Source organism: Terrapene carolina, unplaced genomic scaffold (assembly GCF_002925995.2).
Source record: "Terrapene carolina triunguis isolate 2854851 unplaced genomic scaffold, T_m_triunguis-2.0 Scaffold231, whole genome shotgun sequence".
In the NCBI taxonomy this organism is placed as follows: domain Eukaryota; kingdom Metazoa; phylum Chordata; order Testudines; family Emydidae; genus Terrapene; species Terrapene triunguis.
Window position 1 is genome coordinate 15,720,904 of NW_020664582.1, and position 12,342 is coordinate 15,733,245.

Here is a 12,342-nt window from a genome sequence, read left to right on the forward strand (position 1 = left end):
CATGCGCCACAGCAGAGCATGCGCGGTAAGTCCAGAAGCCGCCGGTGTTATTGCGCATGCTCACAACACTGGGCGATGCTGAGCAGTGGGAGCGCAGCTGCCCTCAGCCACGTGGGTTGTTAGGTTGGGTGGGTGCGGAGAGGACAGAAAAGGATGGGGGAAACTAGGGAAGAAGAGGTTCAGGGAGCAGATTGGTTATCCCCAAGCAAACAGCAGCACCACGAGGCGAGAGACTATGCCAGACTTGCACCCAGCAACTCTCCTTCAAATCACCCACAATCCAGAGGAAACATGAACCTGTAAGAGCCCAACTTCTAAAACCATCCTGCAAACAATTGACTAGTACTGTAGCCCTTCCAGTGAGCAGTGCGGGGACCTTTCTAAGTTATGGAACTGAGCAAGGCGTCTGACGGATCTTTCTACTGCAACTTGCAGAAGCCACATCAAGTGGAATTCTAGGGGAATTTCCACTTGTTCCAGCTCATTTCCCCCCTCGAAACTGCATACGGGGTGCTGGAACAATTTTTCTAGTGAGGGTGCTGAGAGCCATTAAACCAAACTGTAAACCCTGCATATAATGGAAACAACTTCAAGCCAGGGGATCCTGCAGCACCCCTAGTTCTAGCACCTATGTTTGCATATTCAATTAAAAGGAAATAAACTCCAGCCTGTCAACATTCATGTTTATTTTTATATATAAAAAGAATGATCAGGGCTATTTCAGTGGTTTAGTTTCAAGTTAATACAATAGGAAATGTGTAATCACTGGTGGAAAATATGCCATGTAAACATGTAATAATTATAATAAACAAGACTGGATATTGGCAGTAGGAGTTTAAGGTGGCTTACAGTAACTATATATTTGTTTAGGAACCAAGTATGTTCATTCCATTCCTAAAACATCAATTAGGACCTCTGAGCTTTCCATTTTGAAGCACTTCATTAATATTATTAGTTAATTATCGCAACCTTCCTGTGAGGTCAGTATCATAAGCCAAATTTTGCAGATGGGGAAATTGAGACACATTTAGTGACCATGCAGAAGGTCACATAGCAAGTCAGTGGGAGAGCCAGGAACGTAGGAGTTCCTCACTTCCAGTCCCCTGGCTCTAAACACTGGTGTCTCAAATTGGGTATGTTAATGTAAACACAAGCCAAAATGGTACATGCTGGAAAACTGTAATAATACTTTCTTATTGAGCCACATAACTATTATTTATAAAAAAAAATTGCAAACCTATTTGTTACAGGAAACATTGGAGTCTTAAATTACTTTCCTCTTGAATTTTTTCCCTCTAACATTACAAGTATTGCCAAAGTCATCTTTAAAAAAATGTAAGACAAACAACGTTAAGTTTAAATTACTTCCTTGTACATATGCATCTATATCACAAAAAGACAGCACTTTTGGAAGTTTCAGAAGAAGTCAATGTTCCAAAGGACCAAAGAGACTCCATTCTCTTCTCATCATTTGAAGAGTTACCCCAGTGTGAAGACTGAGACACATTAGGACATTCGGTGGAAGGCTGTACCTTCTGTGGATAGAAGACTTCCCCCCGAGGACCATCAACATGGCACTTTTTATGTGTGCTAAACTTACTTAAAATAACAAATTGTTTACCCCTTAGTGATATAAAATTGGGGTTAGACAAGTAGCTACCTGGCCCTCAATTGACAAAAATATTGCAGCACAGATCTAGTTCTGTTCATCAAAGCCGCTTGCAGTATGTAACCGAGCTGGAGAGGGAGTCTTTGGGTGAGCCATCTGTTAAAATAAGAACCAAGTTAGAATTTAGATTTCAGAAACAATTACATACTTACTAGCGGGTACTTCTTATTCATCGCATCCTAACTGTAAGCGAACACCTAGTCCAAGAGGATTCCTAACATGTATAACATTTGTAATCCTCAGTTTCTTTCCAGTGTCAGCAGCAGTCTTATTTTTAGCTTATTGTTTTTGGGGTATTTTTGGTGTTCAAAAAGCTGCTACCACCATGATCGTCATAGGCTTTGAGAACCTCTGCATATTCCCACTTGTGGGGTGTACTCCTGCAACCACTGAGCCTCAGAGACATCTAGAAAGCAGCACCCTAAATAAGCCCCATCTCATGTGAGCCCCAAATGTTTGCAATCAAAGTTATAGAAGTGCCATCCAACCCCTATCACCTCAGCTCCTCCTCCTAAATTTTAAAATCCTCTGAGAAAAGAACTCTAAGGGAGAAGGGAACACAGGGGGAGACTCTGCAAGGGTGTTGTTCCCCACACGTTGGAGGATGCAGAGGCCACGTTGATGAAGAATCCCGCCTGCGGTGCATCTATTTTGAGCACTTGATTATGCTTTGAATTAAATTCCAAGATTCAAGTTTGTTTTGTATGCTACAAATAATATTTAGCACTTCTAGCATTCTTTACATTCTCAAAGTACTGAACATACATTAACTAAGTGGTAGGTAGCATGAGGCAGTCGACTGGGTATCAGGAGACCAGACTTCTGCTCCCAGCTCTGCTCATGACCTCCTGGTTGATCTTGGTCAAATCACATCACCTTTGTATGGCTGTTTTCTCATCTGTAAAATGGGAATAATGTCCCTCCTTTATAAACCACTAAGATCTATGGGGGAAAAGTTTTATTCAAGATAAGTGTCACTATTATGAGTAGTAGTAATTATGGGCTCAGCTGTATGAGGCACCAAGAGCTTTCACGTCCCACTGCCAAGCTATATGATGACATTTTGGAACAATATCTTATACTGGGCTTTTAAAACTCCAACCAAACTTTATGCAACAAGAAACTGACAAACACAATGTCTTACCTGAAATTTGCGCCTCAGTGCCTGTGTCATTATTGGAGTCAATCCTGTGCCGGTTTCCATGTTTTCTTTGTTAGTTAATGGAGTTCCACCAGGACTCCTGAGGAGATCATAAAAATGGTAAGGAGTATTATTCTTAAATTTCTGATTAATTAAAAAACAAAAGAAAACAGAAAGGAAGTTACCTCTGAATATTGACTTTCTTAAGATGTTTTCTAAGGTCTATTTGATTTTTGCTGGGAGTGCTGATAAAAAACAACAAAATGTTAAAACCAACATTTTTGAAGTACTATCAGTGATGATTATTATTCTGAACATATACCATCTTTTCCCTGTGACATCAAAGAATGTAGAAAGTTCCTTACATTAGGAGGTTTGTAATGGGACCTGGTAGGAGCTTGGATTTAGGTCTCAGATTAATGCTTTGTAAATCTGAGACTGTAATTAATGCCCTGCGCTTCTTCATTGGTGATCCTGCCTAAAATTAAAAAAGAAAAATTTTATCAAAAATACATTTTAAAAGCCCCCACAGAACATACAATCTATTTAATATTTATACCCTGCATGTTTTTAGTGCACTATGGCTCATCAGCTGTTTTGTGTCATTAAGATTTAATGTACCATGGACAAAAATAGTCATTTTATAGAAGACTCCTGTGCACACATTGTACAAGGAAAAATATCCATATATGGTTAAAATTCAGAAAGCTACAGGAATGCTGGATGCTATTACCCTAAACTAAAAAGGAACACACCAGGCATTGACCCTGGCTCTCTCTGTGGCCATGGGGCAAGTCACTTAACCTCTCTGCCTCAAATTCCCCATCTGCAAAGTTAGGATAACAATATTTACTCACATATCTTACTGCGGATTTGGAGATAGGATTAATCAGTCGATGAGCCCAAATTCAACTTTGCTGTGAGCCCACTGAAGTTTCTGAATGAACTCTACATAAGAGATGCTTTTCATCCAATGTTTGCAGAGCGCACTGAAGGTTTATATAGATCTGCTAAGTATGATTATTAGCTGAAATCTAAAATCTGTCGTAATGTATTCACTGAACTACTTTATTAATTGGATTTATCATCATTACCCCCAAAACGTGTTGTCTAGAACTATAAAGGGCAACATAAGCAAAAGAATAGAGTAGCTAAGAATATGAATGAATAAATTATTTAAAACAACTTCACACAAGAGATGGAAAAGATCAAAGGGCATAGCATATATTCAGCACTTCAATAGGGAATATTCCTTGAGGCAGGAATAATAGGTGGTGCTTAAGTTTATTTTTAGGAGAATGTTTGTGAGTTGAACTGTCAAACGCAATTTTTCAGCTAACCAGAGTACAGGCACTAGCCTTGGTTAAAACTATGGCCTGAAAAATTCAATGCATGGCTCTAAATGAGAACAAGAGAAGTTTTGCAGAAGCCAAGAAAGATCAGGAATATGATTCTGGTCTCTACAACCCAGATTCTCAAAAGGTATTTAGGCACCTAACCCCCACTGATTTCATTGGATCTACAGCTGTACACCAAATGAGGCTGAACAACAATATAGATTTCTTGACTTAGCAAATGTTTGTTTATTTAGCCATTAGTAGGGCCCTACCAAATTCACAGTCCATTTTGGTCAATTTCAGTCATAGGATTTAAAAAATAATAAATTTCATGATTTCAGCTATTTAAATCTGAAATTTCACAGTGTTGTAATTGTAGGGGTCCTGACCCAAAAAGGAGTGTTGGGGGGTTGTCAAGTTATTGTAGGGGGGGTTGTGGTACTGCTACCTTTACTTCTGCGCTGCTGCTCGCGGTGGCGCTGCCTTCAGAGCTGGGCAGCTGGAGAGCGGTGGCTGCTGGCCGGGAGCCCAGCTCTGAAGGCAGAGCCGCCACCAGTTGCAGCACAGAAGTAAAAGTGCCATGGTATGGTATTGCCACCCCTTACTTCTGCTCTGCTGCTGGCAGGGCACTGCTTTCAGAGCTGGGCACCTGGCCAACAGCCACCGTTCTCTGGCTTCCTAGCTCTAAAGGCAGCGCAGAAGTAAGGGTGGCAATACCACAACCCCCCTAAAATAATCTTGTGACCCCACTGCAACTCCCTTTTGGGTCAAGACTTCCAAGTTGAACACTGGTCTCCCACGTGAAATCTGTATAGTATAGGGTAAAAGCACACAAAAGACCAGATTTCACGGTCCGTGGTGTGTTTTTCATGGCTGTGAATTTGATAGGGCCCTAGCCATTAATGGCAGCCATTTCTGATATGGTCCTGGGAAACCAGGAATTATTTTTGTTAGAACAGAACTTCAAGACACAAATCCTGGGTATAGTGCACCTGGGTACAGTCCAACCAAATGGAGTACGCACTGAGGGCAATCTTTCCCCACACCCAAGCAAAGGAGTGGCTTCACAATTTCTACTCCAGACTTGAGGGGAGAAAAGGTTGCGTATCTGCTCAGAAGAACCATTAATCCTGCACTCAGATCCCCAGTGTGCACAGAGCCCCTATGGAGCCGGGCTACCCAGTATATAGGGGTTCTACAACTGCTGCATGAGGCTCCCGCCAATACACAGTGGAAGACATTGGTTTGATAGCAGGCAGGATTTGCCCCAGAACAGCACTATCCAGTTATACATGTCCTTTGGTTTACCTGGTCTGTTTCTGTGTACTTCTGTGTCTTCTTTAGTTTCACATTCAGGAGATCCTTGAGAGTTATTTGTATGGGCCCATCTTTTACTGATGTAGCCTGAAAACAAGGGGAAGTTGGAACGAAGGGTAAAATCAGCAAATTGTGTGGCTCTCATAAGACACGTTTCCCTCACTTCGTACCAAAATTCATCAAAGACCAACTGAAGAAATACAAGTATCAGGAGGTAACTGTGTTAGTTTGTATCCACAAAAATAACAAGGAGTCCGGTGGCACCTTAAAGACTAACAGATTTATTTGGGCATAAGCTTTCGTGGGTAAAAAACCCACTTCTTCAATGCCACAGGACTCCTTGTTGTTTTTGAAGAAATACAATAATTCTATTACTCCCTACCTGAAGTGCTTTTGTGCTATTGCCCCTTTTGAGTAGTAAAGGTGCAGGTGGTGGTGGTGGTGGTGGTGGAGGAAGAGGAGGTGGTGGAGGTGGAGGAGCAGATGCAGGTTGCAGCACTCCTGCAGAAGGCAGGGATACCGGGTCTGCCAAGCCGATTTGTGCACAGACAGGAACAGCTAGTAATGGTTTATTACATCTTTGGCAAGGAGAGTTTTCTGAGGAACTAACAACAGTCCCACTCATCTGAGGAGAAAAAAAAAGACAAAATAAAGAACATTAAATTAACTGTTTAAAGAATAGGAATGTTTAGGGAAGGGAGTTCATAACTTCCATTGATCCAGGATGCCCGGCCCACAATGTGCCTGCTATTGGAGTGATCATCAAGCTGGCTAACTGCTGCCTTCCAGTCACAGGGTGGCAGTATATCAGTGATGCAGTATGTGTAGGGAATGTGAAGTGATTTGCAATGAAAGGAGCTAAAGCAGTGGTTCTCAACCCAGTGTGCTTTTCTTTTTCTGAAGAGCTCTGGCTGTCAGCCCCAGGTGGGTGGGATAAAGGTAACAGCCGGGGCACTGCCACCCGGGGTCTCTTTCCCCCCTGCTCAATATCTCACCATGAGTCAGCCCAGGCTCAGCCCCCCCAACCCCAGTCCCTCACCTCGTGGCGGTGGGGCTCTGGCTGTCAGCCCCAGGGTGGCTGCAGCAGCGCAGAAGTAAGGGTGGCAATGGGGCGCTAAGTCTGCTGCTATTGTGCCTCAGACCTGGGCACCTAGCCACTGCTCTCTGTTCCGCCTGCAGAGCTGGGTGGTAGTACTTTGGGGGGAGGGTAAATGACTACAAATACAAATAAGGGGGGGGCCAATCAAATAAGTTTGAGATCCAAAGAAATGCAAGATATTTTGTATTTACACAGGCCCTAAAATTTCCAAACCAGAATTTATACATTTCTCTAGCAATTCTATTCCATATTAGGGGTGGGATTTTCAAAAGCACCGCTGTGACTTAGGGCACAAGCTTCATTGTCTAAATCCATTTGATCATCAACTTAGAGAGCATTCCCTACTTTTGTTTATATGTAGTGTGTGACCCAATTGTATCCTACTAAACATCACTGGGGGAAATATTTAGGCCATAATAATAATAGTTCCTCTGTCATCAGGGAATGTTATGGGCTGGAGAATTTTTAAAAAGGCAGAAAAGTTCGACCAGTGATTCAGACCCCACTCCTGCAACTTCTTCCATTTCACCAGTTCCCTGAACCCTAAATTTGGGGAGGGGGCTCTATATAGACATAGTGGTCTCTGCATGGAGCAAGTTGCAAGGCTGCAGCTTTCATTTCAACAGCATCTTTTACTATGGAAAATTACTAACAACCATTATAGCCAAAACACAGTGACGATCTTAAAAAAAAAAAAAAAAATTCTAAAAATATTTTACCTACCATTGTCGCAAACACCATCTTCAGCCATTGGAAGATGGAGAGATGGAGCAAAACATTACTCTATTTTTTTCCAGTTTGTGTACTTTGTGCATTTAACAATGCTTTGCTCTGTGGAGAATCAATTTGGCACACAGAGTCCCATTGCCAGATCAGGACATTATTGAACCTGTTTGAGCAGGTCTTTCACACAGTAGTAGGGGAGGGAAAAGACATCTTTGAAGAATAGGAAAGTTTGGTTGTAAAGCCACAGACATTGACAGAGAGATTCAGGGACACACGTAGAACCTGAAAACTACTTTGAATATTTGTCTAATTGACTGGATTTCAAGATAATGGTGTCCCTTCAGTAGCACACACATAGCACAAACACTTTTAGTCTCCACCACTGACCACAGATCTTTAAATGCTTAGGCCAGTGTTATTAAACTTTTTTGTGGACCCCTAAAAAGTTTTGAATGGAGATGTGAACCCCTTTAGAAATCTTAGGAATAGTCTGTGGACCCCCAGATTGAAAACCACCAGCTTAGCAAATATGAGAAAAATCACACTGCTAATGGGACTAACATGTGACTGACCTGGATCACTCCTTGTAGTCTGGAAAATTCAATTTCCAGCTTTTCCACCTGTTGCTTCAGCATGTTCAGTTGCCGCAGGTAGAGCCGTGAAGGAAATATGGTGTCTTTGATGACTTCAAAACTCTAAGCATCACAAAGAAACCAGAGGACTATTTTCAGAGTTAAACACAATGGTGTGAAATTTCAAAAGTACCTAAGGGACTTGGGAGCACAACTCACATTGAAAGTCAGTGAAAACTCTTTTGATTGTATTCAGTGGCATGAAACAACATGGATAGGCCATTTCAAATCTGCTCTCATTTTTTTCCTTTCCCATCCCTGGGTCAGAGTACACCAGAAAAGCAGACCTGCTACATTCATAAGATCTCGTCTTATAATTTGCTAATTTTGAATGTTGCACGTGGCTGCAAACTGGTAGACCATCAGGAACCGAACGATGGACCATATTTCTTTGGAAAGGTGTTGTCCTGCAGATGCTCAATAAGGTTTCAAATTTTAACTCTGAACTCTAGAGTATGTTTTTTGTCTGACCCATCAGGGTTATGCACTAACATCTCCTAGGCTATTAAGAGTTACAAGCTGGATCCTTTGTCATTGCAAATCCTCCAAATACTGCATTAAAGTCTCCAATTTCACATACAATCTCAATGTCACCTTAATTTGGGGCATTTTTACCATACCTATTCCCCCAGCAGATACCCCCCACTTGAACCTTAATAATTCCTTCCAAACCTATAGATTCTCCAATAACTACAATTGAACTTTCACCTTAATTTTGGAGTTAGGTACTGTACACATGCACAGAGCACTATGGTAATCTCAGACAGAAATAGAGATTTAGAAAACATACCTGTGCAACACTGTTCTGGCACCACCAATACAAAGATGATGCTGTCATTGCCAAGGGCCTTACTGCATCCTTTACACTGGGGAGGACTAACGGCCAGACTGAGAAAGTGCTACTTTGACTGTGGGGGGGATTTGGAGGAAGACCATCCAATAACCTGTGGAAGAAAATTTCAAATGTAACTTTACAAGTAAATAAATCATTTTAGCCATCCAAAAATGTAACAGTGGTCAATCAGTTGGTCATTTAGAAGTGTCAATATAACAGGTGAGTTTGGAGTAAACATCAGTGCAAGGGAAGGGGATGGTAGGAAAATTTGTGTTACACTGTAGGGAACATTCCTGCCCTGGCAAAGGAATAAGATCTTCCCAACAGGTTTTTTCAGGCTCCAATTACTGAGATTTTGTGATAACTCTTTTCCAAGCCCCATTTCCTGAGGCATTTAAAATTAGATTGGATAGGAAGGACACTGGAAGATGTACAAGAGGGAACAATTCTGCAGCAGCCAGGCCATGAAGTAGATGGGACTCAACAAGTCTCCTCCATCTCCAATTTCTGTGATTCAGTGTACTCTTTGGAACTAGCAATGGACCTATGAATTGGGTTAATGAGAAAACTAAATGTAATGTGAGCTTACCTTTGAGGGAGAGGATTCAAGCACTGCAGTTTACTGACATCTCCCTTCTTGTTCATTCGAAGTTTTGCTCGGGCCCGCAGCTTCCGCCGGCGTTGCTTATACTTTGCCATTATTTCTAGGGAGCCAAGTTCAAGAGCAGTTCATTCACTCTACAAGAGTTTATAACGGGCAAGAAAGATGTGGAGAAATTGGAGAGGGTCCAGAGAAGAGCCACAGGAATGATTAAAGGTCTAGAGAACATGACCTATAAAGGAAGGCTGAAAGAACTGGGTTTGTTTAGTTTGGAAAAGAGAAGACTGAGAGGGGACATGATAGCAGTTTTCAGGTATCTAAAAGGGTGTCATAAGGAGGAGGGAGAAAACTTGTTCATTTTAGCCTCTAAGGATAGAACAAGAAGCAATGGGCTTAAACTGCAGCAAGGGAGGTTTTGGTTGGACATTAGGAAAAAGTTCCTAACTGTCAGGGTGGTTAAACACTGGAATAAATTGCCTAGGGAGGTTGTGAAATCTCCATCTCTGGAGATATTTAAGAGTAGATTAGATAAATATCTATCAGGGATGGTCTAGACAGTATTTGGTCCTGCCATGAGGGCAGGGGACTGGACTCAATGATCTCTCGAGGTCCCTTCCAGTCCTAGAATCTATGAATAATCCTGCTTTTATTAAAGAGCAGAGCTGCTGCAAGAAGGTGGAAAAGCCGAGGGATGCATGTCAATAAATCCTACTTCAAGATATTTGGAATTGTCTTGTTTGAACAGAAGTAATACTTAGAAACATTAATTATTACCTCCTTTAAAGTATTTCTGTGATCACCTGGAGAGAATTTGTACATGTTAAAACAGCTGATAGAATCATGTTGAAACTGACATTTTAAACTCTCCCATTTTAAACCATCCCATGCAATCGAATTTTTGACAAGGAATATTGGGAAGAGAGGACAAATCATAGATTTGGTAGAGGAAATCATCATATAATTCTACACAAGATATGGAAATATAATATATCCAGGACCTATGTAAAATGCACCGCTTGCTCCATGGGTGCCAAGAGTGACCTCTTTGTCCTCCATGGCACAGGACTGTTTTGAAAGACGTGCATTCTCCTTGGCTTGTTCAATCTTCCTCTTCTCTACTGAGAATGCCAACGAGAGGTCCCTAATTGACCTATCAACTCATTATACATAGCCATTCCCACCTGACGGCTGTTTGTTGAACTGCCAATTACTACTGACAGGCAGTTTTATTTGAACTGGTGCCCTTAAGGCAAAGCCCACCTCCATCCAACAAATATGCATGTTAATATTTTTAGTTTAATTGTTTTAAAATAAGAGAATTTAGGCACTGGCTCTCTAATAGGATTACCTGGCTTCTGCTAGCCATGGCAAGTGAATGCTTTTAGTTTGAATTTTTGTAAAGATTCTTAGACAGACAAGGTGGGTGAGGTCATAACTCTTAATAGACCATCTTCTGTATTTGGGCCTGACACATCAACAGTTACACTACACATAAAGGTTATGAGAGAGCGCAGCACAGTTTCTTATGATGTTCTAATTGAGCAACTCTGGAGCTATCAAAATATTGCAGCCTATTAGACATAGGGGCGGTCAGGGGACAAGGAGCAGAGGGGGTTGGATGGGTCAGGGATTCTGAGGGGGGCAGTCAGGGGGCAGGAAGTGGGAAGGGGTGGATAGGGGGCAGGGGCTAGGCTCTTTGGGGAGGCACAGCCTTCCTTACCTGGCCCTCTATACAGTTTTGGAACCCTGATGTGGCCCTCAGGCCAAAAAGTTTGCCCACCCCAGTCTAGTGTATGCATGGGAATCTGCAAAGCAATTTGGGACCCTTTGCAGTAAGAGGTCCCACAGAAACATGGCTATTATTACAGCTAGCGTGACTCTATTCAGCTTCTAGTTAGAGAAGAATTTTATTGTGGTTAAGATGCCAGACTGGTGCTTACACTGGGTTCAATTTTTCCAGCTGTAAAATAGGAACAAAATCCTTCTTTTCTCCCACCCTTTGTCCATCTTGCCTAGTTAGAGGCAAGACCCATGCCTTATTCTGTACAGTAGAACCTCAGAGCTATGAACACCTCGGGAATGGAGGTTGTTCGTAACTCTGAACAAAACGTTATGGTGGTTCTTTCAAATGTTTAAAGCTGATCATTGACGTAATGCAGCTTTGAAACTTTAGTATGCAGAAGAAAAATGCTGCTTTCCCTTTATTCTTTTAGTAGTTTACATTTAGCACAGAACGGCCCCTTTTTGCTGCTGCTGCTTCTTCTTTTTTGGGGGGGGTCTCTGCTGCTGCCTGATTTTAAACTTGTTAGTCTCTAAGGTGCCACAAGTACTCCTGTTCTTTTTGCCGGATTGTGTATTTCTGGTTCCAAATGAGGTGTGTGGTTGACTGGTCAGTTCATAACTCTGCGGTTCCCCTGTGTATGTGCCCAGCACCTAGCACCCCGGGGCCTGGAGACGGTAGATAACTAGGTCCCTAGACTGCACTGCCTCCCTGTAGCAGGATACCCACCAGCCTAGCAGGGCACGCATCACTCTGGGAACCTCCCAGCACCCTCAAGCTTTCCCCATAGGCCCCCTCCCCAGAACCCCGGGCTCTGCCCCCCCTCCCCTCCCCCCCTGGTCCCCCACCCGTGCCCCCCCCGCACCCCTCCCCCTCTCTGCACCCTCGGCCGCCCCGCCCCTCTGTGCCCCCCGGGTGGGGGGGGAGTGACCAGTCACCCCAGCCACTCGGCTCGCCCCCTCCTTCACTTACTTACCTGCTCATCGGTCCGAGCAACCTCCCTGCAATTTAAAATCGCTACACCAGCCACCCTAAGCCAATCGCAGCCCCGCTCTCTTCTGCCTCCCACGGAGCCCGACACCCGCCAGAGCTATCCAAGCTCTGATTGGTTACAGTGAATTCCGGTCCAGCCAGTCGACGCCAAAAGTGTACATGATAAGGAGGCGGGGAGAAGAACCAATCCCAGCATAGCTCTCATCTGCCAT

At 42.9% G+C, this 12,342-nt stretch overlaps 1 protein-coding gene across 2 annotated transcripts; it reads right to left on the minus strand.

The window, feature by feature from the left end:
- Nucleotides 1-678: 678 nt before the first annotated feature.
- On the minus strand, nucleotides 679-12,306 carry PRR11 (proline rich 11). 2 transcript variants are annotated; one of them, XM_024211236.2, is made up of 10 exons: nucleotides 12,114-12,306; nucleotides 9,346-9,460; nucleotides 8,712-8,865; nucleotides 7,862-7,984; nucleotides 5,847-6,089; nucleotides 5,456-5,551; nucleotides 3,176-3,288; nucleotides 2,996-3,055; nucleotides 2,814-2,910; nucleotides 679-1,765 (listed from the first exon to the last, which is right to left on the minus strand). In XM_024211236.2, the coding sequence occupies exons 2-10, from the start codon at nucleotides 9,453-9,455 to the stop codon at nucleotides 1,697-1,699; spliced, it is 1,065 nt and encodes a 354-aa protein (XP_024067004.1). In that variant the 5' UTR covers nucleotides 9,456-9,460; nucleotides 12,114-12,306; the 3' UTR covers nucleotides 679-1,696. The 2 variants fall into 2 exon arrangements, with proteins under 2 accessions (XP_024067004.1, XP_024067005.1); XM_024211237.1 differs by lacking the exon at nucleotides 12,114-12,306 and having other exon boundaries at nucleotides 9,346-9,518.
- Nucleotides 12,307-12,342: the final 36 nt, after the last annotated feature.